At 37.0% G+C, this 27924-nt stretch overlaps 1 protein-coding gene across 1 annotated transcript; it reads right to left on the minus strand.

Moving 5' to 3' along the window:
* Positions 1–661: 661 nt before the first annotated feature.
* Positions 662–26766, minus strand: si:ch211-63b16.4 (uncharacterized). Its single transcript, XM_056477279.1, has 20 exons — positions 26734–26766; positions 19488–19571; positions 19245–19395; positions 19018–19091; positions 17182–17320; positions 16807–16887; positions 14745–14776; positions 14560–14583; positions 12740–12844; positions 12157–12236; positions 11919–12075; positions 9000–9083; positions 6549–6741; positions 6069–6472; positions 3996–4175; positions 3792–3887; positions 3070–3117; positions 1354–1537; positions 1113–1245; positions 662–1034 (listed from the first exon to the last, which is right to left on the minus strand). The coding sequence occupies exons 1-20, from the start codon at positions 26764–26766 to the stop codon at positions 902–904; spliced, it is 2415 nt and encodes an 804-aa protein (XP_056333254.1). The 3' UTR covers positions 662–901.
* Positions 26767–27924: the final 1158 nt, after the last annotated feature.

The raw sequence follows: 27924 nt of genomic DNA on the forward strand, positions 1-27924 counted from the left end.
GTTCATTTTGGCAGGGGCGGACTGGCACAAAAATTCAGTCCTGGCACTTTAGCCACACCAGCCGACATCAGCACACCGACACAGCCCCACCCACGAACACGCACATTTAGTACTTATATTGGGGTACAGATGGTGAAATAATATAAGCAGTACCATGTGTAATACTGTAGATATTCAAACATGTATGTGAGAGGAACAAAAACCTGTTTATAACAAATAATCTGTGAATTTTGTAGAGTCCATGTGCTGTCTGTTTAGACCATTTGTCTGCTATTACTTATGATAGAAGTAACCTGTGAATGTGTATCACACACACAGACGGTCCATCTCTGACAATTAGCTTGTGTTGCACTTACTGTTTGTTTGACATTCTTGCCAGATTTTAATTACGTCTGCGTAACCTCTGATTGGGTCGGCCCCTTTCGAAACCAGCCGGCCGTCGCCGATTGGGCCAAATGATTAACGTTTACTATTATTATTACTACTACTATTATCATCAGCAGCATAATATTCACATCTTGCAGGAGATAAAAGCTGCATGTATGTAAAAATACATATAAAAATACATATTAAAAAAAAAAAAAAAAAAACTGACCGACCCAACATTGTCCGGCCCTTCTGGCATTTGCCAGAATTGCCAAATGGCCAATCCGCCCCTGATTTTGGCCCTTGGTGGAAATTCTATACAACTTATTATAAGTTAATGTTGAACTGTCAGTCACACAAAGTTACTGACTCAATGTATGACATCAGAAGCTGCATGCACAACCTTTACGATCATTTTACACTGTGCTTGTGCTCTTTTGAGTCTTGCATGCTTTGTAGAGGAATATTTACTTTGAATTGGATTTTGGGGACAACTTTCACTTCTTTCATTCGCTCACACACAAGTTGACAGTGTTTAGTCTATATCCTCAGGCCTCAGGCCACACTTTCTGAGTGTCCGTCTGACATACGGTATGGCGTCCTGCAGAAACCACTCTCTCCTGTACAGCACCAGCATCACGTCCAGCAGCAGACTGTGCTCCCTCCGCCTGCAGAAACCAAATATAAGTCGAATGACAGTCAAACATAAACTTATAAGTCCAGAGCACATAAGTCTAGAGGCTCACAGCTGTTTGTAGAGGTTGGGGGGTTTATAAAGAAGCTGTTCACAGTTGCTGTCGTTTTTGGCTTGAGATTTCTCAGTAAACCCCTCCTCAGGATGCTGAAACCCTCCATCCTGACTGAAGCAACACTCGCTTCCTGTGAAATCACAAAAACAAGCACATCAACTACGACTGATACCGATGCTAAAGCTGCTTTATTTTTACTTCATAAGATAATGGAAATATGACTATGTGGGTCTCCTGCCTTTTGTGCCAGCTGCTGGATGCTGCTGAGACACGTGGTGTGATACGACGATCATCTCTGTGTTGCTTGTGACTGTGTGTGGAGGGTTTGTATCTGGACTGCTGGAGCCTATGAAGGGAGCTGAGTTGATCTCCAGCAAAAATGACTTTAGCTTCTGTCTCAAAGCAGCATTTTCCATGCACACCTGTAAAAGCAGAATACATACATACATATACCTTAATACTTTTTAAATTTATTTTCTTTGAAAACAAGTATGCAATAAATGCACACTACCATTTAAAAGTTGGGGGTCAGTAATATTTTTTTCAGTTATATTGGGGTAAAATTTTTAATGTATTTTTGCCCAGCTAGGATGTAGGGGAACGTGGGGCACGAAGTAATGCGGAGTAAAATGTAGCACAGAGTTTTAAGTTATTTGATCAGGGTTAACCATGCATGCTTCAGAGGTTTTCACCACAGTGTCAGCAGATGTCTTCCTGCCAATTACAGAAAAAGTTTTGCGAAATCAGAGACACAGGAGAAACCATTTTTGCAGCATAAAAGTATTTTTATTGTACTCTCTCTCTCTCTCTCTATATATATATATATATATATATATATTATTATTTATTTTTTTTTTTTCAGAAAATCTGTGAAAGTATGTACGTAAAATCTTATGTTGTTATGATTATTGTCTTCTAGGCTAAAAGATGGAATCATTTTGAAAGACGTAAAGAGCACACAGTGACTGCTAGCCAGTTTTGAGGAAAACACGACACTGCAGGGTTAGTTGTAATGGGTGTTACAAACTATCCACACACTGTTGAACAACAATTAAACTAATAAAAACATTTAGAATTGTGAGTGTTATGTTGACAACTTTTTATATAAAAATGTTTTTTAGTAGAAAATATTTTTGTTGCTAATAATGCAAATAAATGCATTGTATAATAATGCATAATAAAGCAAATAAATCCAAACGTGTTCATCAAATAGATAAATAAACACGCTGTGCTTTGTAGAATAAAAAAAATTTAAATATACTATCTGAAGTAAACTGGATTTACTTGTGTGAAATCTGACTTCATAAGCACGTGTTACAACTAATCCTCTGTCTGTTACAACTTTCTCTGCAGGTGGGTAAATAGTAATATTTTCACTCCTGGCACTTTTGGCAATACTGCACAGAAACCATGGGTCCGGCGATCATACAACCAGTCCTCATTTGTAGGAGAGGGTTGTGTGTTGTTGTTGTTAAAAAAATATGGTTTGTCTAGCCCCATTCCTTTGTCTAACTCCATCCCGCCATGTCTTTAAAATATGACAGTTTATTTTACCACAATATTTACAATGGAATTTCTGCGCTAGCCTGTTGCTACTGATGGCGCTAGTGGCTACAATGGTCTTTCATTTCGTTTTACGCTTGAACAACAAAATGAATGCTGAAGTCTACTTAACTGAATCTATTGTAATTATATTACAACAGCAATGCTGTAAAAACCACCTTGTGAAATTGAAAAGTCACATTAAGCTTTTACCAGAAGTTTATCATTGGTTTTAAAACTCTAGCTGTGTATAGAGCCCATTACATTGATCCTGCGTGCGAGATGCTGCACTCTGAATTTAAATTTTTACAATAAATGCTGTTCATAAGCATAAGAGACTTATTTAAAAAATATTAGGGAAAAATAACACTTTTCGAAGAAAAAAAAGGTTTTAATCAGCAGTGTAGAATACCTTTTCATAGGAACTACTTGCTTCCTCTAATCGTGACATCAGTTCTGTCTGTAAAATTAAAATGATGTGTTATTCACATAATCACATGTTAAATAAAAAAATACACTTTTATTGTTTTGATCATTAAAAAACACTTTTCGTCTTTGAATAAATGAACATCATCTGTAATTCACATAATCAACCAATAGAGGGCATCACACATCTAATTTCATTATCCAGTGGAGGCTGTATGGCAGGTGTGCCCAAACTTGGTCCATGTCCTGCAGATTTTAGCTCCAACTTGCCTCAACACACCTGCAGAGATGTTTCTAGAAGGCCTTTGGGGTTAGAACTAAACTTTGCAGGACACCGGCCCTCCAGAACTGAGGTTGGTCAACCCTGCTGTAGAGACTAAATATCAATGTTAAAAAAATAAAAATAAAAATAAATAAATAAATAAATAAATAAATAAATAAATAAATAAATAAATAAATAAATAAATAAATAAATAAATTAATTTGATCAATTTGATTTTCTCATTAAGAAAAAAAATATTATCTACATCTTGGATGGGCCTAAGCATGAGTAAATTAATGAAAGTTTTTCATTTCTTGGGTGAGTTATCACTTAAAAATCTGGTTTATTATACTGTTGTTATTTCTAGAATGATAATTACATAAAGAAATCAAGTTAGCAAATAAACAATACTTTAAATTAATAATACGATTACAGACAGATGAAACCTTTTCAGTCTTGAGCTGGCTGAGGGTCAGAGACACACTCTCTCGAAATCTCTCAAGCTCCTCTCTGCTGGTCTGCAGTTCAGCCAACAAGCTCTCCTGCCATACAAACCGCACAACAATAACACAATCAATCACAGACAAATAACTGCACTTTTTGCTTCACATGCTCAAACTCAGTGTTGGCAGGCTGTGTGTGATATGCACCCGCTGGTTGTTTAGGGTTGACACAATCTGGCTGTTTGTCTCTGTGGTGCAGTTGATCTGTGTGAGCAGGTCCTGGACGTCCCGGCTCAGTCTGTCCCTGTCAGAGTTCAGCACTCTCTCTCTTTCATGACACACGCTCAGCTCTGCTCTCAGACCTGCTGCTTCTGTTTGCAAACACAACTGTGGAACGAACAGAGACATTCCTGTCACACACACACACACTCTGGATTGCGCAATACCCTTACACCATCAGTTTGCATTTTAAGACAATATTTGTAGCTAAAAACAGCAAACTATCCTGGACTCTCTGCAATTTTTTGTAAAATGAAAAACTCAATTTTTTTTAAACATTTACATCTACCTGATAATAATTCAACAACTAATAATACAATAATAAACCCCAAACTTTCTGGATGGCAATGCAGAAGTAAGTTTATATATTATATTATTATATTATATTATATTATATTATATTATATTATATTATATTATATTATATTATATTATATTATATTATATTATATTATATTATATTATATTATATTATTATTATATTAATTCATTCATTTTCTTTTTGGCTTAGTCCCTTTATTAATCCGGGGTCGCCACAGGGGAATGAACCGCCAATTTATCCAGCACATGTTTTATGCAGCGGATGCCCTACCAGCCGCAACCCAACTCTGGGAAACATCCATACACACTCACCCACACTCATACACTACAGAAAATTTAGCCTAACCAATTCACCTATATCACATGTCTTTGGACTGTGGGAGAAACCGGAGCACCTAGAGGAAATCCACACGAACACAAGGAGAGCTCAAACTCCACGGGCAAACACCACACAGAAATGCCAACTTACCCAGCCAAGGCTCGAACCAGCAACCTTTTTGCTGTGAGGCGATCATGCTACCCACTGTGCCACCGTGCAGCCCTATATTATATTATATTATATTATATTATATTATATTATAATATATTATATGTGATCTAAATTATTCAATGTTTTATGGAAATAGTTATGCTAAAAGAGCGACTAAATTGATTCAAAAATTGTTGAATTTAAGTGATCGACTCTGTTCAACTCTTGGTCACTTGTGAAACGAGCCTATTTAAAAAAAACATGTACTGTTTCTTTAAATATGCAATGGCAAATGTGCCCACCAGTGGGCCAGTTATCAGTTAATGGGATAGTTCATCCAAAAATGAAAATTACCTCATCATTTAGTCTCCCTAATGTGGTTTAAAAACTTGATGTGTTTCTTTCTTCTGTTGAACAGAAAAGAAAATAATTTTAAGATTGCTGGTTGCTGTCACCCATCGAATTCCATACTACTAGATCATATTAGAAGTACTAGAAAGCTATTGGGTCACAGCAACCACCATTCTTCAAAATATCTTCTTTTGTAAAAGCAGAAGAAATTAAGAAACTCAAATAGGTTTTAAACAAGTGAAGGTTGAATAAATGAGTTTTGTTTAATAAAATTTTTTTAATTTTCATTTTTAGGTGAACTATCCCTTTAAAATGACAACAGTTCCTTAATTTTTTTTATTAATGTGAAAAACCCTTAAATAATTTAAAAAATATTCATTCATTTTCCTTTGGCTTAGTCCCTTTTTTCATCAGGGGTTGTCACAGCGGAATGAACCACCAACTTATCTAGCATATGTTTTATACAGCGCATTCCCTTCCAGCGGCATCCCAGTACCGGGAAACACCCATACACTTTCGCATTCACACACACTCATACACTATGGCCAATTTAGTTTATTCAATTCACCTATAGCGCATGTCTTTGGACTGTGAGGAAAACCAGAGCACCTGGAGGAAACCCACGTCAACACGAGGAGAACATGCAAACTCCACACAGAAATGCCAGCTGACTTAGGGGGACTTGAACCAGCAACCTTCTTGCTGTGAGACAACATGTCTAACCACTGGGCCACCATGCCCCCTCTAAAGAATACAATTTTCCTATTTTCTGAAATAAAAACCTACAGTTTCATTTACAATAGCCTGACTCCTCTATAAAAAATAAAATGACATGCATTAGATGCTCTGATGTGTTTTACCTCAGCAGTCTGGAATATTCCTTGATCTTCAGATGTGCTGCTGGTGGATTCTTCCTCCCTTTGTTTCTTCTTCCAGCATATCGCCTCTTCTCTCTCCTGAGTTTCTCTCTTCCTCAACTCATCCTCCAGTTCTGCTACTTTTTGACTAAGTGAGTCTTTGTCTCTCGTTGCCTGAACGATGATCTTGTCGTATTCCTCTCTGATCTTCCGCTCGTGGGTGCAGTTTGGACACTCCACAGCTGCTGAAGGAGATGAAACAGGTTCAAGAGAAGATGTGGAGAGACGTTCAACAGACCGCCGCTGTGCAGATGAAAACTCCAATGTCTTTCCAGTTCTGTCTCTCCCTCCAGTATCATGGAGAACTGCACTAGACAGGCAACGAGACAGTGAGCGGGTCATCCTACCTGCAAGGTTCAGATTTCAAGGTTTAGTGATTCCTGATTTAAGTCATTATAAAACTGATAATGCTGCTTTTGCTACCATCAGTTCTGTTCTTCTCATCTCCAGGTCGAGAGCTGCGGCTGTAATGACCTGGTGGGTCAGCTTGGCCTGGTTTCTCCAGCTGGGGGAGAAAGGTTTTGAGCTCGAGTCCATCCGCACAGTGACTTGAGCCGAGTTTAGGTTCTGTGGGACTGAATGAACTCAAAAGCACCGGAAGCAAGCATGTCTGTGGCTGAACATAATACAATGAAGCACAAAGCATGAATATACAAAGTCATACTGTGTGCAAAAACAAGATACTTTTAAAACAAAGCATGGAAGTTATAGTACACTGCACTATTATTCTGTCAATTCAATAACCATATGACATTTATCTAAAATAGCTATAATTAGTATAGATGCTTGTGAACTTTTAAAAGATAAAATTTTTGCACTATTCTTATTTGATTTTACACACTACAATTATTTTGAAGTTATACTAAACAAAACAAATGACAAGAGAGACCCTGGCTCTTAAAAATAATCAATATAAATCCTCTGACTTTAATAAAATCATTATTTATTAATACAATCTAGTATGAATATAGTATAAACCCGTTTTCTACAATACTAGATTCTGATTGATCAATTATGTCATCAATCAGTCTCTTATTCCTTTATAGTAACTGGTAAAATCTTATAGCACAGGCTCAGCTAGAGTTGGCACCCCATAAGGAACTCTGATATATGGCCATATATATATATAAAAAATACAGCAAATATATTTGAACAAATGTGTACATACAATATTTGTAATTCCAGTGTTTGAAAAAAATGTAAATGGCCATTTTTACAATATTTTGATATATATGTTCAATAAATTACACATATTTTATACACACACCAGCCACTTTATTAGGTACACCTGTCCAACAGCTCGTTAACTAAAATTTCTCATCAGCCAATCACATGGCAGCAGCTCAATGCATCTAGGCATGTAGAGATGGTCAAGACGAACTGCTGCAGTTCAAACCCAGCATCAGAAAGTTGATTTAAATGACTGTGAACGTGGCATGGTTATTGGTGCCAGACAGGTTGGTTTGAGTATTTCAGAATCTGCTGATCTACTAGGTTTTTCACGCATAACCATCTCTAGAGTTTACAGAGAATGGTCTTAAAAACAGAAAATATCCAGTGAGCGGCAGTTCTGTAGACGCAAATGCCTTGTTGATGCCAGAGGTCAAAGGAGAATGACCAGACTGGTCTGAGCTAAAAGAAAGGCAACAGTAACTCAAATAACCATTCGTTACAACTGAGGTATATAGAAGAGCATCTCTGAACGCACAACACGTCCAACCTTGAGGCAGATGGGCTACAGCAGCAGAAGACTGCACCGGGTGCCACTCCTGTCAGCTAAGAACAGGAAACTGAGGCTACAATTAGCACAGGCTCACCAAAATTGTACAATAGAAGATTGGAAAAATGTTGCCTGGTCTGATGAGTCTCGATTTCTGCTGCAACATTCAGATAGTAGGGTCAGAAGTTGGTATCAACAACATGAAAGCATGGATCCATCCTGCCTTGTATCAACGGTTTAGGCTGCTGGTGGTGGTGTAACGGTGTGGGGGATATTTTCTTGCCACACTTTTGGGCCCATTAGTACCAATTATGCATTGTGTCAACGCCACAGCCTACCCGAGTATTGTTGCTGACCATGTCCATTCCTTTTATGACCACAGTGAACCCATCTTCTGATGGCTTATTTCAGCAAGGTAATGTACCTTGTCATAAAGCGCGAATCATCTCAGACTAGTTTTTTGAACATGACCTTGAGTTTTAAAGGATTAAGGCAGTTCTGAACTCGAAAGGGTGTCCAACCCGGTACTAGTAAGGTGTTCCTAATAGAGTGGCCAGTGAGTGTATATGTGAAATCAAAAGATTGTATGTGACATATGTAGTTTGCATATATTGCTATCAGATCAGATTTCTATAAGGAATTAATTAATTACTATTTGTTGTTTGGTACAAATTCTGTGTTTGGTGAGCAAAAATATTTTGCAACTCAAATCAATGTACTGTTTACAATTTGTCACAGTGTGGAGTCCTATTTTATATCTTAAAAGTGTTTTGAAAGATTTTATATGTTGTTTCTTAAAGAATTTGACCTGTTTGACCCAGTATTTGTTCCATGGCACTGTATGTGTATCCCAGCTCTAATTTACACAAGGTCTGGATGTGGATATTACAAATTCAGATGAACTCTGTATTCTTCTGGTTCATTCCTGATACTGTTCTCTCTCACTATACTGTAACTTTAGAAACAGGCCACAAGAGGCAAAACTATTCAAATGAGGAGTGAAACTGATGAGCACATAAAAGTTGCCTCTCATTTTTACGACTCGCTCAGCTGCAAAAGGGCACTTGACATACGGACACATTCAGGGTTTGAAGTGAACCTATAAATTGTGTCTATGGGAGTATGTGCTTTGTGTGTGTGTGTTTAAATCTCACCCTTCTGTCAAATCCAACCGGCGGTAAAATCTGCTGTCTGTTCAGATGATTAATGTCCTTCTTCCCGTTTAGATATGCGCATACCTACAATATGTTTTAGGAGATTACTTAATTTATAAAATGAGATGATTTTAGAAAACAGTTATATTTGTGTGTATAAGGTTTTACCGGAATTGTTTGATGCGTAAATGTGAAGTGTTTTTACATAATCACTCAATTAACATGAAAATTGATGTTTATCACAGTAGCAAAGTTGGATGTTTATTGTTGGATAAGTGTTTATGGTTGTGTTTTTCATGAAATTAATTATATATATTGGCAGTTCATTCCGCTGTGGAGACACCAGATTAATAAAGGGACTAAGCCAAAAAGAAAATTAATGAATGAATGAATTATATATATATATATATATATATATATATATATATATATATATATATATATATATAGGTGTCATGGTCCTGACCTGACAGTCTAGTCTGTCCTGTCAGTGTATAATGTTACCCTGTTTGTCACAACAGTATCTGGATGCAGCCTTTATGATGCAAGCTGAGAGTACATCCCGCAGAGATGCAATGTCAGACACAATACTCTCAATGGAACTAGTGACGTCACTTTGAGGAGTAGGGTTAGGGGTGAGTTTAGGTGAGTGCATTAAAAAGCATTGGATGCAGCTCAGATTGCATCAATTCCTTGTTTTGAATTACCCTGCCCTCTTAAGCTGTGATCACACTGGGCTTTGTGTGTGCGAAATTCTGTTGTACGGCGCTGCGAAAAGGGGCGGGATTAAACAAGATGATTAGACATTTAAAAAAGCGAGCGATTGCTCCATGTTTTAAATTTCTGTCCAGGGAGGTCCTGTTTTGATCCTCGATTGGTCTCACGCAGTCAAGTGATGCAATTTCGCAGGTCAGAGTTCATCAAGCTTGAACTTTGCACCGTAGCGAACTGCGAAACTTGACGCATGACCCTGCTTTTCCGGTCTGACGCATTTGTGTGCATTGGAATGGAAGTCTATGGGAGGAAAAGCCCAGTGTGACCGCAGCTTTATTTAGACCTTGTTATCCTGATTGTTTTCACCTGTCTCTTGTGTGCTTTGTTCTATATATTGTGCTGTGCGTTCTCATTTCTTTGCTCGCTTGCTCCATGTGAGCTTGTCTTGTATCCTAGCCTTGTATCCTTACATAGTGTTTTGTCTTGCCTGTTCTCTTGTTTATTTAAATATTTATTGTTTGTTTGTAGCTACTACTTTCTTTTGTTTGTTCCTAGTGTTTACTTAATTTTGAGTTCTGATCTTTGTCTTGCTTTTATCCTATACCATTTTTGTTCCATTTTTCTGGCAATCCCAGTCTAGTATTAGTAATTGATTAGTTATGTTTTTGATTGTTTAATTTCTCTTATTGAGATTCTAGAAGTCTTTATTTCTGTTTTGCCCAAGTCAACCTAGATTTCTTTGTACTAGGATTTATATTTTATTTCATATTTTCATTTAGAATTAGTTAGTTTTATTATTTAATTGTGTAGTTATTGCTGCCTGTTTGCTATCCTGTGTCCTGGCTTTCCTGGCCTGCCAGTCTGGAGGTTACGTGGCTTGCTCCCAGTATCTAGCTCTGGGGTCCTCTAGCTCTGGATTACTAAATTAGCTGGATTTGGTTATTAACGATTTGACCTGATCCAGGATCGTTTCGCTCTTAAAAACTCTTCCAAGAGTTCAAACCTGCTTGAGAGCAGGCTTATTTCATATAAACAGGATTAGATCTGGGGTCTGTTCTTCGTACCCCGTTTAAATGATCTGAGATGATTTGACAGATCTTTGATCTTCTAATCTTGATAACTGATCTCTGGCTAATTTGGTTCTTCAAACATGTTCTCGAACTAGATTAAAATGTCTGGATGAACTGATCTGAGATGGCTGCATGTGTTGTGAAGGACAGATCTATCGATCATTGAAATCATGAGCTGTAAAGCAATGAAAAAAAGCATATTTCATAAGTGCATATATTCTAAAGCACAGTAAAAAACTTAAATGAGATATTTCAATATTTGAGAACACTTTCACATTCCTCCCAAGTTATTGATCTGTATTTTCTAAAGTATTTTTTAGAACTGCTACTTTAAAACGTGACTAACTCATTCTAGTGCTTCAAAAAGCCTGGCCATTTATGAAAAACAAATGCAGTAGATGACAGAATAATGTGGAGAATATTAATGGTCAGTTGGTTCTGTGCTGTGTGTAAAGAAGTGTATTTTGAGGTAAAGTGTCATGGTTTAGTGCCCATTTCTGCATTAGGAGTTTTTGGCTTCTTATAAAGCTTCAAGGCAGTGAGAACGCAAATGTTTTTCAGAAGCTCCTTCAGTAACGTGGTTGCTCCCCTGCACTCATTTGCCCAAGCAGCATAATTTGTATGCAGGACAATGAGTCATTTTACAGCTAAATAGGTAAAGCAAGTTCTTTAACACTGAAAACTCTAAAATAATGAAATGGCAGCCCAAAGTCCTGATCTAAACCTGATTGAAAATGAAGAATCAATATCACAGGAGAGCAGTGTGAAACTATTGATGTGCTGTGAGTGACTAGTAATGTCTGTAAAAGACTAGTTAGCAAAAACCAGAACACTACTCATTATCAAGTGCTGTAATGTTCAGAAATTATATTTTTAATCTTTCTTTCTGAAGTAGACATTTTGTTTTCTAATTAAATATGTGCCTTGGTTAGTTTGTTAAACACTGTTTTACTAAAATTCCTTCATATTTTGAAAGATTGAGATTACACTGTTTCTGAAAACAATCAAGTGCTCATAAATTGTGCTCTAATTTTCATCTCCACTATATCTTGAAAGATCATGCATGCACTTGTTTAAGTGTGATGTACTGCGTATTCTGAAAGTATGTGTAAATGTTTTAGGGAAGAGTGAATACCTGTTCTGGTGTGTAATGTAACTGAGATGGGAATATGGGTCGGCAAGGAACAGCCATGGCTCTAGAGGCAAACTGAAGAGAACTGAGAGTTTCAGATACTGACGATGACTGAGATGACACTGTGACCACTAAACATGTCCGGCAGTTCCCCCCTAAACTAAGACACCGAAATAAACATCAAACTCAGAAAATATACATAAATGTTGAAGAAAAGCTACAGTTTGTTGATGATACTCACCAGTCCCTTAGTGCTCGGGTCAACTTTGATTCTCTGTATGGGACATGCTGGGATCCTGCAGAACCGAGGGCAAAAATCACCTAAAAATATAAAAGGTTTGTCATTTTGTATTGTAATGTATTTAAGTACAGCACATTTACTACTAGAACAGGTACATCAAAACCTTTTTATGGGATTTGTATCTAAATGGACTGGAATTTTTCGCAGTGAGAAATTTCAAAACAGGGAAGAAGAGGTCTCAGCATTATCTACTTGTAAATAAGCAAACAAAAAGGCCAGTATTCTGCAGAAATAATTTTCCCTGTGTTAGATATGACATGACATGTCCCCCTTCCCTAAACGGAAAGCTATGTAACCCTACAGATCATTTCCTGTGTCTAATTTCCTGCATATGCAGCCAACACATTGATATGATTAAGATACGGCTCTTACACTGATAAATAATCACTGGAGTACGTCTTGGGATACTCAAAACAATCCCTGCTCTTCAAAAATGCCCTCTGTCTGACCGGGACAACAGCGATAATAGGATAGTACAAGCTTTTTTGTGTGTGTGTGCTGACATGTTTGAGGTATTACTAACATTTCCGAATATGGTGAGGGAGCGTTTCAGCATCTTGGTCTCTTGCGGGTTTTCATTTGTGGCATTGAAAGTTCTCTTCATGTCAGGAACCACAGAAGCGCGACACTAATGAAGCAGTGGGTAAAAAAAAAGAATTGAAACGGTATTTGTCATATAAAACTGATGAATATCTATGTGTTTCTGATATTAGGTAAAACAGCACGGCTAAGAATATCGTTTTCCCGTACGTGTTAATTAAACAAACATAAACTGTGAAAAAAGCTAATTGTGACTTTTAATTAGCTTTATCTTCCTTGCATAATATTTTTTCTTAATATTCAGAGAAATAAATTGTAAGATATAACTTACAACTCTCAAAAAAACCCTAAATTGGAAGAAAAGTCACATTTTTGAGTTTTTATTTTGCCTTTCTAAATTTGCAACAGAAATCTAACTTGTTGCTTTTCATAGAAAAGCAATTTAATAGAGAATTTCATAGAAAATTAAAAGATATAATGTAGAAAAGCTAAATATAAACTCAAAACTGACATTTTCTTGCAAGTTTCGTTCCAAGAGTTATCTTATTCCATTCTAGATATCTTTTTCTGAAATATGGAAAAAAAAACTTTTTTTTTCATACTTATGACAAAAAAAAATTCAGAATTTTGATATTGTGAAACTAAATGTCGTGTATACTTACAATATAGTGTAAATATAATGGGTTAAATAATCAGGGTGAATAAATGATTCAAAGCCTTACTTGTACAGTACATTCAGTGGCTTTTATGTTTCTGAATGAATCAATGCTTCGAATAAATCAGTTAAATGAAAATGTTTATTCATTCATAAAGAAAGTCACTTGTTAATGTAGTCAATTACATACTTTTTATATTTCAAAGTCAAATATTTGCAAATATTACATTTAATATACACTACCTGAAAAGTCTTGTCGTTGATCTCAGTTGTAAGAACAACCAATAATAACTTGACTTCTAGTTTATCATTTGGAAAAGTGGCAGAAGGTAGATTTTTCTGATAAATCATCTGTACAACTGCATCCCAGTCATCACAAATACTGCAGGTTTGGTGTTACATTCAGTATGGGGGCGTTCGAGAGATCTGCAGAGTGGATGGCAACATCAACAGCCTGAGGTATCAAGACATTTGTGTTGCCCATTACATTACAAACCACAGGAGAGGGCTAATTCTTCAGCAGGATAGCGCTCCTTCTCATGCTTCATCAAAGTTCCATCAAAGTTTCTGAAAGCAAAGTAGATCAAGGTGCTCCAGGATTGGCCAGCCCAGTGACCAGATATGAACATTATTGAGCTAGTCTGGGGTAATTTGAGGGTGGAAGCATTAAAGATGAATCCAAAGAATCTTGAACTCTGGAAGTCCTGCAAGAATGCTTTCTTTGCCATTCCAGATGACTTTATTAATAAGTTATTGCAGAGATGGATGCAGTCCTCTAAGCTCATGGGAGTCATAGACAATATTTATTCTTTTTCCACTGCACCGTGACTTTATATTCTATACTGTACATTATTTCTGTTAAGTGACAAGACCTTACTGTCCTAATTAAATAACTAAAAATCAAGGCATGATCATATTATTTTGGTAAAATAAGAGTGATCTAGAGGTCTTTGCCTTTTATACAAGTCACCTCTGACACCAAATGATCAACTAGAAATTAAGTTATTATTTGCTGTTCCTAAAACTTGGATAGGCCACAAGACTTTTGTCAGGTAGTGTATATTAATTATCATAAATTTCTTAAATTATGATAGAAAAATCAATAGGTCAAATGCTCTCACTTATTTTAGATTAGCACCTCAACTTACTTTTCCCGAGCTTGCCAGATCCACCTATCAAAAACAAACCAACATTCATATAAGTTTCCTAAATCTTTTTTAATTCAAAGACAAATATGCTGCTTACCACAAGTATGCTGAGAATGTGTATTTCATGCAGAGAATACCTAATATTTCAGTTATGCTGAAAGGAGTCTCTGATGCTATCATCTTACCAGAGTGAGTTTGCTGGCTGTCAAAACTCCCTCTGCAACCATTCAACAAAAACACACACAAAGGGAGGTGGTTAATCAGATTTGTATAAATAGCATATAATTACACTTCAACACTGTGGGTTTGCAACACACCGCTGCAGGGGGGCACTGGGAGACCCTGTGGGAGGCTCTGGTATGTTCATATCTCTCTACAATAACAATCAGACCCCAGGCAGAGGTTCCTAGAGCTGAATTATGTGTAGGGGTTTGACTGAGGGGAGTTATTGACCTACAAATGGACTGAATTACTCATTAAAACAAGTTACAGAACATCAGTGTAACTTATTACTTAAACATCTGGGTATACAATGAGGAATCAACTTTGCAAGTGTAGTACGATGACAATATGGAAGCCTGTTTACGCCACTAAATAAATAAAATAAAATTTAAAATAGTCTTTTTTCCACACAATTCTAAGTGTGTGTGTATATATATATATATATATATATATATATATATATATATATATATATATATATATATATATATATATATATATATATATATATATATATATATATATATATATATATAAACTTTTTTAAAATAAATATTGCATTATAAAAACCCACATTTGGCACATTATTTCACTTTGGGAATGTCCTATGACTGCTGATTTTTTGGAATGGTGTTTATGACAAACAGTCAATAATGCATAAACAGAAGGTTACAGCCTCCCAGTTAAAGTGCTTCCTATGGGTTCTGCCCACCCCCCTTTTTTGAACATTCAGATGTCTTTAAACCTTTGCTGAAGCTGGGGAGGAAATTAATTTTGAATAAATGGGGACAGAACTCCTTCATGTCAATGACTGGATAATCCTGATTAAAGAAACTATAATTATGGAAAAGATTGTACATACACTACCAGTCAAAAGTTTGGGGTCGTTTTTTTTCCTGCTTTTTTTTTTAATTTTTATTCTGTTCATCAAGACGGCATTTATTAAAATGTAAAAAATGTTAAATACTTATTTATTAAATATTTATTTATTACTTGTATGTATTTTCAAATGAAATTATTAGTCCAGTCATTATTGCATTTATTACTATTAATAATAATGATAATATTAATAATAATATTAACAATAATTATTATTTTTAGAGCGATTTCTGAAGGATCATTTGACTGTGAAGACTGGCGTATTGAAGCTGAAAAATCATCTTTAAATCACTGGAATAAATGATTAAATTAAATTGTAAACTACTTTTGAACAGTTATTTTATGCAATAACATTTCACAATTTTACAATGTGTGCTGTATTTTAGATTAAATAAATGCAGCTTTGGTGAGCAGGATAAGCTTATTTGCCTGAGTTCAATTCCCAGCTAGAGGTCCTTTACCGATCCTTCCTCTCTCTCTCTGCTCCCACTGCTTTCCTGTCTGTCCTTCACTATCCTATCACATTAAAGGTGAAAACCCCTAAAAATCATACTGACTCCAAACTTTTGAGCGGTAGTTCATAATAAAAGGTCATTCTAAGTCATTTCAGAAGCTGTGGGAAATTCCTTTGACCTGTCTTGGTATTGATTATAAATCTACTCTTTATCATTAACTGTGCACACTGTGCAATCTTCAGAATTGCAGGTTTATATCTCACAATTCTGACATGGAATTGCGTGTTTATATTTGCAACAAATCAGAATTGATTCAAAATTGTAAGAAAAACATAAAGGTAAAAAGTTGTGGGGTAAAAAGTCGCAATTACTTTTTTTATTCAGTGGGATAATCAAGTGTCCGTAAAAAAAGCTTGGAAAACATCCCAAAAAATCATTCTGGGATACTCTACACCAGGAGTGTCCAAACTCGGTCCAGGAGGGCCGGTGTACAGCAGGTTTTAGCTCCAACTTACCTCAACATACTTGCAAGGATGTTTCTAGAAAGCCTAGTAAGAGGTTGATTAGCTAGCCCAGGGGTGTCTGATTGGGATTGGAACTAAAGTTTGCAGGACACTGGCCCTCCAGGACCAGATTTGGACACCCCTGCTCTACACAGACATTTCTGTTTAGAAAACATGAAAACACCTACCAGGGGCTTGAGACATAGTGTTAATGACCACAATGTTAAATACCATGTGGGACCGGCTTGGAAAATCTCCCTTTGAGATCCCTGCAGAAAGTTAGAAGTGTATGACAAATCATCTATTAAAGCAGTTTTTCTCAACCACGTTCCTGGAGGATCACCAGCTCTGAAGACATTTTCCATGTCTTCTTAACCAAACACACCTGATTCAGATCAGCAGCTCATTAGTAGAGACTGAAAGACCTGTAATGGGTGTGACAGACAAAGGAGGCATCCAAAACGTGCAGTGCTGGTGGTCCTCTAAGAACATGGTTGAGAACCACTGTGTTAAAGCATGCTGAGATCAGCCTGATTATTATACTTCACACAGCAGAATCTCACCTGTGTGTCTGAGGGCGGAGCCTCTGCGATGCACCTGTAGCAGATCGTGGGCGGAGCTGACATCCACCTCCGTCAATCCATCAAGACGCACCACCTCCTCACAGTCACGCACCCAGATCACCTCACTGCCCTTTGGATCCTGATGAAAGACAGACAAAATAGCTTCTGAACACCTTCCTTCTGGCTACAAGGTGGCGTAGTGGGTAGCGCTGTGGCCTCATAGCAAGAAGGTCACTGATTCGAGCCCTGGGTCAGTTGGCATTTCTGTGGGGAGTTGCATGTTCTCTCCATGTTCGCGTGGGTTTCTGGGTGCTCCAGTTTACCCTACAATCCAAAGCTATAGGAGAATTGAATAAACTAAATTGGCTGTATTGTATGTGTGGGTGTGAATTGCAAGAGTGTATGGGTGTTTTCCAGTGCTGGGTTGTGGCTGGAAGGGCATCCACTGCGTAAAACACATGCTGAATAAGTTCATTCCGCTGGCTGTCATTCCGCTGTGGCAACCTCTGATTAATAAAGAGACTAAGCCTAAAGAAAATGAATAAACATTGTTTCTCATAATCATTATAGCTGTGATGTGTGAGTTAATATAATTTTTTTGTTGTTTTTTTACAAAACTTTCTTGTTATCATTATTTTTATCGATGTAAACAGATCTTTTGATCTCAAACATTTCAAATATTTACTTCTAGTTCTTTCAGATTCTCAAAGCCTTTTTCAAAATGCTGCAGGTTATAGTCATTTATAGGAACCATAAAAATGCATTCCAAAAATTGCTATACACTTTAATTTCCTTTTTAAACTTTTTTTTTATTTTACATTATGCAGTAATGATGCATTAAATGATCATAAATGACAGCAAAGACTTACAATGTTAATAAATCTATTTCAAATAAATGCCCATTTATTGAACTTTATACAAATATCGAAGAATATTACTTATATATGTTTTCCATTGTGGGCAGCACAGTGGCGCAGTGGGTAGCACAATCGCCTCACAGCAAGAAGGTCGCTGGTTCAAGCCCCAGCTGGATCAGTTAGCATTTCTGTGTGGAGTTTGCATGTTCTCCCCATGTTCGTTGTGAGTTTTCCGGTTTCCCATACAAGTCCAAAAACATGTATTATAGGTGAACTGGGTAAGCTAAATTGTCTGTAGTGCATGAGTGTGTATGGATTTTTCCCAGTGATGGATTGCAGCTGGAAGAGCATCCACTGCGTAAAACATATGCTGGATAAGATGGCGGTTCATTCCGCTGTGGCGACCCCTGATTAATAAAGGGACTAAGCCGAAAATAAAATGAATGAATGTTTTCCATTGTAATGAAAAATTCCAAGATGTCACCGGAGCGTGGCCGCTGTGTTGCGAGCTCCCTTTTAAAGCATTTATTGTCTTTTATTGTCTTTCACATATTTATTGTCTTCTAGAAGACGTAGAAGATGTATTTCTGTCAACATTAATAATTCTACATTGTTTTTTATTGTTTGGTTTTTTGGAGTATGTTGTTGTTGTTCGCACTGTGGTTGTATTTTGCACTGTCTGGAGCCAGCACCTAAGCTTTTCACTCATCGTAGTACACATGCTGCTGATGATGTGACAATAAAATTCATTTGATTTGATTTGGGTTGCCACCAAAGGAATAATTTACATTTTTTTAATATATTAAATAGAAAACAGCTAACAAAAACAATGTTTCATAATATTTCTGTTTTTACTGTACATTTTCAAGAGAAGTACTGTTATCTTAGTCTTCATTCAAAACATCTTGATGGCTCCAAACTTTAAATAGTAGTACGTAGATACAGTCTGACAGTGATAGAAATGTTACAACATACTTACCAATAGGTCATAAATCTTCTCATTAAAGATGTGGTAGAATGACACTCTGATTTTGCAGTGAGATGCGTTGGGGGCTGGTTTATTGAAATTAAGGTTGTTCAAGAATCTATTTTGTGTATTTAGGAGAGCATACAAGACAATGGAGAGCAAGAAAAGGACTGTGATGTGAAAAATTTGACATTTCACAAAGCAATTTCTTAAACAGCAACAGCCAGAGGGTTTGATACAGTTGAAGATGTCCTCAGCAGCGCGACTGATGATTCCTCTGTGCTTGGCTGAAACGCTGCATCCCTGCATGGTGTGAGTTTTACCACTGCCCGGAGAGCCATAGACAATTACACAGCCATTATAACCCTGGATTAGATACTCCACCAGAGACTGGGGCAGAAAGAGAGAGAGGATGATTGGCTTCTCAATTTACAAACCAAACATTAAAGAACTAGGTATATTATATATACAGTAAGAAAAACCTTTGTTGTTGACTCATAAACATCTCTCTGAGACGCCTCCTCATTTAAGACGTCATCAAAATCTATAATGTGACGCTTGTGACTCTGAGGAATGATAACAATATACTTGAGTTTATTGAACTTGAGTTTTATTGCTGTTTTTAGTTAAGAGGATGATGAATGAACTGAAATTATATCTTTGATTCATTCTGATACAAAATCACCCTTCCAGTGTCAACAACTAATCGTTGAGATGTGTCACTTTGATGGAGGCTCTGGGTTCATCAGTGCAGATACAATGTTCTGCTCTGTTCACTGAGGAATTGAGAAGTTTTGGGTTAAGCTTTGTTATGATTTTAAATATCAGAAAATCTGGATAAGTTTAAGTAAGTCCAAAATCAAAATGCTATATATATATATATATGTGAGAGTATGCAAGACCTGTGTGTGAGTGTGTGTTTTCAGGGGCACACAGACGTACGACCACTCTGAAACTCTTCTCTGAATTTAGGGTTTGTCTGTTCCAGACATTCTCGTCCAAGTTTGGCTGCTGTCCAGAGGATAAATGTTGTTCATATAGCAGTCAATATGAAGGTATTAATGCATGACTATAATCAAAAGCAATATTTTTTTGGCTGTGATAAAAAAAAAGAAAAAGAAAGAAAGCATGCAAAAAAAGAAAGCATGCAAAATCAGTCGAAACGTTTAGATGAATCGTTTGTGAAACCAAACATCACTACTTGCTATACACTTTTTATACACACATATACACTTATTTAACAACACAGTTTACATGCCAATTTGCACATAACAGCTGCATATATAACGTTGTATATAGTAATATACCTGTACATACACTTGTCATTTTGTATATTTTCATTCACTACTTCTATTTTTAAAATATATTATTATCTGTTTTTTGTATCTGTTTTTTATCTGTAATTGTGTTGCACTGTAGAAACTCTGTCACGAAAACAATTCCTCGTATGTGTGAACATACCTGGCAATAAAGCTCTTTCTGATACTGAATTGTGTCAAAAGCACTATTTGGGAATTTGGAGCAAATTAATTATGATACACTGTATTTCTAATGATCAATGAAATTTCCTTAAAACATTACTGGTATGGATTGGCGACACATACACACAAATACAAACACATGCGAGAAAAAATGCAATAAAGATGATCTAAAACAGTGTAAGATAAACACCGCAATTACACTTCAATAGAATATGAAAGGCTATACGAAGTAAACACCGATCAGGAACCTACGCATATTTAAAGCTACGCGATATTATTATACTTATACTAATACTTATTCTAAAATGATTCATGTGTAAATTAGGTAGTGTTCAAAATTGTATCACGTTGACGCAGGTTTACATCCTGAGATGAAAAGCTATAGGATAAGATAAAAAGACTACTCGAGTTCACCGACTTTCAGCTGTTTCTTCATGAAATCAAGTTACAGTTTCTCCAGAGCTCCTTTTTCCTGGAATAACATCCCTGGAATCCATTCCAGATAGTCAGTCCGTCTCTGTGGAGCTGCAGATGTAACACTCAGAGTTTTCCTGACATGTTTGTGCTTTAATATTTTGAGAGCTGCTGTTGTTCATCTCTCCTCACCTCAGGTCGCGCGGGGTCTCGCGCACGGTTCATTGGCGTTCCAGTGATGCACGCGCACGGTGAGGTGAATAGTGATTCTGATTGTCGTGAGAATGTTTGAACCATTCATTCGATACTGTACATGAAGCCTGAAGATTAGCTGCAGATTTTGGGTTCAACTTTTTTATTACATCAAATTAGCTTAATCATGTCATTATAAATCTTGAAACAATTATCAATTATGGTTTTCTGGTTTAAGACGGTCTCAAAAAGACTACATAGCTGCAGCACACTTGGGAAAAAATAAGTAACGAATGCTACATCATACAATAGTGAAGTAATGAACTGTAATAAATACTGCAGCATATCTACCTTAGTTTTTACTACAATAACTGTGGTGTATTTTAGTATAATATATATATATATATATATATATATATATATAATATATAATATATATATATATATATATATATAATATATATATATATATATATATATATATTGTTGTAGAAAACTTAGTACAGTGTGATGTTGTTTATGTTGCACAGCAATTTTAGAATTTCCAATACAGATTAATGCAAGTATAGGCCTACTTCAGTATGATTTAAAAACACTATACTAGGCATATTTACAGTACTATAGTATTTTTTCATGTGGGAGTTTTCTGAGTCGTATCAGCTTTAAAGTGTCTAAGACACCCTACTAAACCAGCAAATAGACGCAAATGTTGTCTCCCTTCCCCTCACAGGGTGTCCACCGGGTCTTAAAAAGTATTAAAAGATGATAAATTCTATGTAGTGAAATTTAAGGCCCTTAAAAAGTATTACAAATCTTAAATGCTATTTTGCAAAGTATTAAATTTTATATCAATTTTGATTATGCAGTGCATGGTTGTATGCTACAGTTTACCTGAATTAAATCTGTGAATATGAGGATGCTGTGTAGTTTATAAAATCAATGAAATCCTACTAGATCTGACATCATGCTGCTTTGTTTACTGCAGTAACCACTGCAAACACCATTATTTCTGCAATTCTACAGGCCCCCTACCTGTGAATTAGCTAGATTTAACAGATTTGTATTCAGTATATGAATCATGTTTTAGTTTTGGATTCATTTCTTATAGTAATATTTAGTAAATATGCTGTAAGTTAAAATCTTGCAAGTGTTTCCAATTGAAAAGATGTTATAAGGTCTTAAAAGGTATGGAAAGAGTCCTAAAAAGGTCTTAAAGGCACTCTCTGATTCCTGTATATAGTCTGCCTCAGAGTAATATTAGGCATATCCTGAGTGCCACAGGATACTGGGTTTTAATTAAGCTTTGCATTTAGATAACCATCATGGCCATATTTATGCACAAATACAGGCTTGTATTTTTTTTAACCATGCTATGCTCTTTTACACGCATATAGGTTGCCCAGAGCACTGGTCTGGAATGCTTGTGTGTGGCAACTTATGGCTGATCCTCTTGACCCGCTGTACCCTTTCTCCAGAAGTGTCCTTTACTGCTCCTTTACAAGGTGCTTGGAAGAGGAATGTGCATCATAAAACCAGGATGTTTAAGCTTTTGATGCTATTGCAAAAACACACATAATCAATGTCGAAAACGAATTGGCATAACTATAAAATATAATAAATATTGTCAATGCACTCTTAGAAATATTGCACTCCTGCATAACTGAATGAATGAGATGAAGATATATGCACAGTGACAGTAAAGAAGCACTTCTCATTGTATAGTCTTGCATTTTATACTGTACGGGGACTGTGAGAGAGACAATGAGGGAGAGAGAGGAATGATGGGACTCAGTTTAGTGCTGCCACTGCCAGCTGTGTCCACGTCAAGGCCACAGGGTCCTTTATGCTCTGCATCTCAGTGTTATAGTCCAGTTTCATTGCGTCACTTTAACAGGATGTTTTCCTGGTTCTACAGCTGTTATCCTTTTATAAAAAAATATTGTTAATATTAGGAATTTACTCATTATTTATAGTAATTGACAGGAACGCATCATTTAAAGTACTATTCACCTCTGCTTTAGATTTTAAACTGTGTGTGCAGTCTTTACACCAGCGATTCTTAAATTGATTTTAATCTTTAAAATTAAATAAAACTACACTGGAATGTTTTAATTTATTTATTAGTGTTGCGAATAAAGTGAGGCCTTGGAATCAAAAACAGAGTAAATCCCACCTGTAGATGGCAGTATAGGCTTTACAATACAGTGAATGAGTCAGAACGGTTCATTCTCAAGTCGTGACCCATATTACAGAGCTGAAGCCATTCATCTTCTCTCAAAATTTGTATAATTACATAACACTTATGCAAATTAGATTATGTAATACATCAGCCTCTTTATAGAAGTGACAAAGAAAGTCACATTTAATACAGGCCTAACGCTGGAGACAATAACAAGATGTAATTTGATATGTAATGTATTTTAGACTGTAAAGAACACTTATTACATGACCTTACCCCCAAACTCACCCTCACAGGAAGCCTGTGGCAAATTTGAATGTCAGAAGACCCCGTTAAGTATGTTTATAAGCGTTTTGAATAACGAGGACTCAAAGCTTGTCCTTGTAAACCACCTTAATAGAGTTCAACTACGTCATACCTATGTTATTTTACAATTCTGTGTCCTCGTAAGACAGACGTGATATTTTGGTGTTTCCAGGATCATTTAAATTAGTGTTTGGTATTTGATACTCGTCCACAGATATATCACCCAAGACTGGTTACTCACTGAAGCCAAGCAGTGCTGAGCCGGGTCAGTACCTGGATAGGAGACCACAATGGAAAACTAGGTTGCTGTTGGAAGTGGTGTTAATGAGGCCAGCAGGAGGCACTCAATCGGCGGTCTGTGACCTAATGACCCAGTAAAGTGAAGGGAACACTATACTGTCAGTGAACGTCGTCTTTCAGATGAGATGTTAAACCTAGGTCCTAATTCTTGGTGGTGTGGAGAGACCGCCCTCATGATTGTGAAGCACTTTGTGTGTATGGCCATACATGATAAATACCCTATAGAAACATTACAAATGCGCTACACAGACATTACATAGACTCACAAGCTTGCAATACATTTTTTCCAATCTTCGATATCGTTTATACTAATATGATAATAATATAACACAATAGTCATTCATTCACTTTCTTTTCGGCTTAGTCCCTTTATTAATCCAGGGTCGCCACAGCGGAATGAACAGGCAATTTATCCGACACATGTTTACGCAGCGGATGCTCTTCCAGCTGCAACCCATCTCTGGGAAACATCCATACACACTCATTCACACTAATGCACTAAGCCTACCCAATTTACCTGTACCGCATGTCTTTGGACTGCTGGAGAAACCGGAGCACCCGGAGTAAACCCACACGAACGCAGGGAGAATTTACAGAAACGCCAACTGACCCAGCCGAGGCTCGAACCAGCGACCTTCTTGCTGTGAGGCGACAGCACTACCTACTGCGCCACTGCTTCACCTGTAATATAATATACATTTTAAAGGGAGCAAAGGCTCTCAACTAATACACAACACATTACATATTTTAAAAATGAAATAATAAAAAAATTAAACATTTTGATCATACATAGCTTAAACACAGCAAAACCTGTCCACTTGGCCTTACATTAAAATAGAAACTGTATACTTCTAGAAATAAATGCTCAACAGGTTTTGTTCAGTGCTAATCTGCCTTTTGACATGAGCAGAAGTGAACTCCACTGACCTCTGAACAGCATTTCTGGAACCCCCGGACTGGATTCCTATAGTAAGTGGGTCAGGGTGGAAGGAGAGAGAACTCATCTTCCTAGACTGGCTCACAGGAAATAGACTATTACCACTAACAACACAGGGCCAGTTAAGAAAGAAAGAAAAAAAACTTCAGTGTTTTCTAAAACTGCTAGAACTGGGATCTCCAGAGACTGTGTTGAATCACATCTCTAGAGCAGCACAGGCAAAAACAAACAGCAGTGATGCATTCCAACAACTGTCACAGCATGTTAAATGAGACCTGCAGATCACAAAAAGAAATGCGTTCTTGGGACATGCACATCAGAGTAGAACCGTTCATGGAAACTGCACCCGAGAAGCAACTCGACACGGCTCTTCTCTGCCAGTCAAATCATTCTGGAGAACTGTTCAAACTGTAAGACGGTGTTAGAGCCTCAGCGGATCACTCTTTTCACCACACCATTGGATAAGCACAGCTGTGGAAATGGATCGCAGTTGCTGGTGGACGGTTCGTTTACCTGTATATAAAGACTGTTTAATCCAGCTCTTGTTTTGGAGTTGTTGTGATTTAAACAGCATTGTCTTCAGCAAACTAGCAAAAATGAAGGGAATGTTTAGAAGTTGAGATGATGGTCGAAAGGTTTTGAGCCTAAAAGGGTTTTAATTGGTGGCTTTTAACCTGTCTGGTCACCTCTCCTCTGACATCCACATGGCTTTTTTTTACCCACAGAACTGCTGATTACTGGATATTTTCTATTTTAGTCCATACTCTATGAACTCTAGAAATGGTTTGTGCATGAAAATCATAGTAGATCTGCAGTTTCTGAAATAGCCAGAGGAGCCCATCAACCATGCCATGTTTAAAATCACGTCAAAAACCTTTCTCCATCATTCTGATGTTGAGTTTCAGCAGATCATCTTGAAGTCTATGTGCCTAAATGCTTCACTTGCTACTTTGTGAGTGGCTGATTAAGAAAAACAAAGTATAGACCTGAAAGCATTTACTTTTAGGTTAGGAGATGTGAAAAAATGTGAAGGCAACAACAAGACAATAATATAAAAAATACAAGTTCCTATCTAACGATAAACACTTAACTACTCTATAAAAAATATAACAGAGCTACTTTAATACTCTATAGCAGAATATAAATACTGCCAAAACAACATTTAAACATATTAAGAAAAATTCCAGGTCCAAATAACATTGTACTATACAGCATAGGTCTCAAGCTCGACTCCTGGAGGGCCGCAGCTCTGCAGTTTTGCTCCAACACTAATCAAACACAGCTGATCCTCAATCAACTAATCAAGATGTTCAAGACTACTAGAGACTATTAAGCAGGTGTGAGTTGAAGGTGGATGGAGCTAAATTATGCAGAGCTGCGGCCCTCCAGGAATTTGAGACCATTGCCATACAGAGTTATTAAAATAGATTATGATTTTATTCCAGCAAGCTTTTTTTGTGTTTTTTAAATATCTAGATGTCCAAACACAGGATATCCTGGCTAAAACAAGGCTAAATTTGGGCTGTCAGAGAAAATCTAAAAAATTAGAAATGTCTTATAATAGGTTTGTCATCAAATACACATGAAGGAAGTCTTTCTAATCAGTGTATTTGATGACTAGTCCACTAATGGCATATTTTTTAGACGTATATTAAGATTTTCACTGACCCATTCACTTGACTGATTTTCAAGGCCCAAATTTTGCCTTGTTCTGGTTAATCCATCTATGTTTACACGGTTATTAAACTGAATTGATTGCGGGGATGACTTCTCTGAAGTTCAAACATTGGTCCTATGTTGTCTAAAATGTAATGTGAAGTTTATTTATAAACTAATTTCGAGGATCACGTGATTATGATTGAAGACGGCTGGTTCCGCATTAATGTATGATTCACCCAATCAGACGATTCCGAACCCACTATAAAGAGCCAAGGGTTTCTCACTGCAGTCATCTTCGATTTGAAGAATCCCCCTTCCACCCCACCACCTTTCCCTTCATAGGGTGGCACGGTGGCCCAGTGATTGACACTGTTGCCTCACAGAAAGAACGTCACTGGTTCTAGTCCTTAAACAGGTTGGCTGTCGTTTCTGTGCGAAGTTAGTTGTTCTTCTGTCCTTGCGTGGGTTTTCCCCCACAGTTCAAAAAGCATGCCACCATATGTGAATTGATCAATCTAAATTTAGCACTACAGTCAAAAACATATCTCTTCACACCAATCATTTCTGTCATCAGCTCTTATCAAAACTTGGGGAGTTCTTGAGACTTACCTAAGCTCAGAGCTCCACTCTTGCACTGCAAACAGAAGGGAGCTCAGGGCTCTCTCCCGGGACAGCATGCCAACTTGCTTGTAATCAATCAGCAGCTAAGTCTGAAGTCTTAAAAAACAGGCCTGAAAACATGGCACTTTATTTTATTAAAAGTTCATTCATTCATTTTCTTTCAGCTTAGTCCCTTACTCATCAGGGGGTCAACTGCCAACTTATCCAGAATATGTTTTACATAGCAGATGCCCTTCCAGCGGCAACCCACTACTGGAAACATTATATACACATACAGTATGGGCCAATTTAGTTTATTCAATTAACCTATAGCACATGTCGTTGGACTGGGGGAAACCGAGCACCCGGAGGAAACCCACATGAACCAAGGAGAACATGCAAACTCCACACAGAAAAGCCAACTGACCCAGTCGAGGCTCGAACCAGCGACCTTCTGGCTGTGAGGCGACAGCATTACCCACTGCTCATTCATTTTCCTTCAGCTTTGTCTCTTATTTATCAGGAGTTGCCACAGCAGAATGAATTGCCAACTATTCCAGCATATGTTTTACGCAGCTGATGCCCTTTCAGCCACGACCCAGTACGGGAAACACCCACACACTTTCTCATTCATACACTACGGACAATTTTAGGGAAACCCACACACAAACAGGGAGAACATGTAAACTACACACAGAAATGCCAACTGGTCGAAACAGGACTCGAACCAGCGACCTTCTTACTGTGAGGTAACAGTGCTAACCACTGAGCCCACTGTAAAATGAAAACTGTGTATGTGTATATAAACCAAATCTAGCCAAGAAAAGAAGAAGAAACCCAAAAGAAATGAG

Source organism: Danio aesculapii, chromosome 17 (genome assembly GCF_903798145.1).
Source record: "Danio aesculapii chromosome 17, fDanAes4.1, whole genome shotgun sequence".
In the NCBI taxonomy this organism is placed as follows: Eukaryota; Metazoa; Chordata; class Actinopteri; order Cypriniformes; family Danionidae; genus Danio; species Danio aesculapii.

Excerpts from the sequence above, each read along its gene's own strand:
- si:ch211-63b16.4 (XM_056477279.1), bottom strand. The coding sequence starts at position 26,766 with ATGACTGCAGTGAGAAACCCTTGGCTCTTTATA. Across the intron at positions 3,888-3,995 it reads CAACCCTAAACAACCAGCGG|GAGAGCTTGTTGGCTGAACT; the intron begins GTGCATATCACA and ends TTTGTATGGCAG. Across the intron at positions 1,538-3,069 it reads CAAGTAGTTCCTATGAAAAG|GTGTGCATGGAAAATGCTGC; the intron begins GTATTCTACACT and ends CTGCTTTTACAG.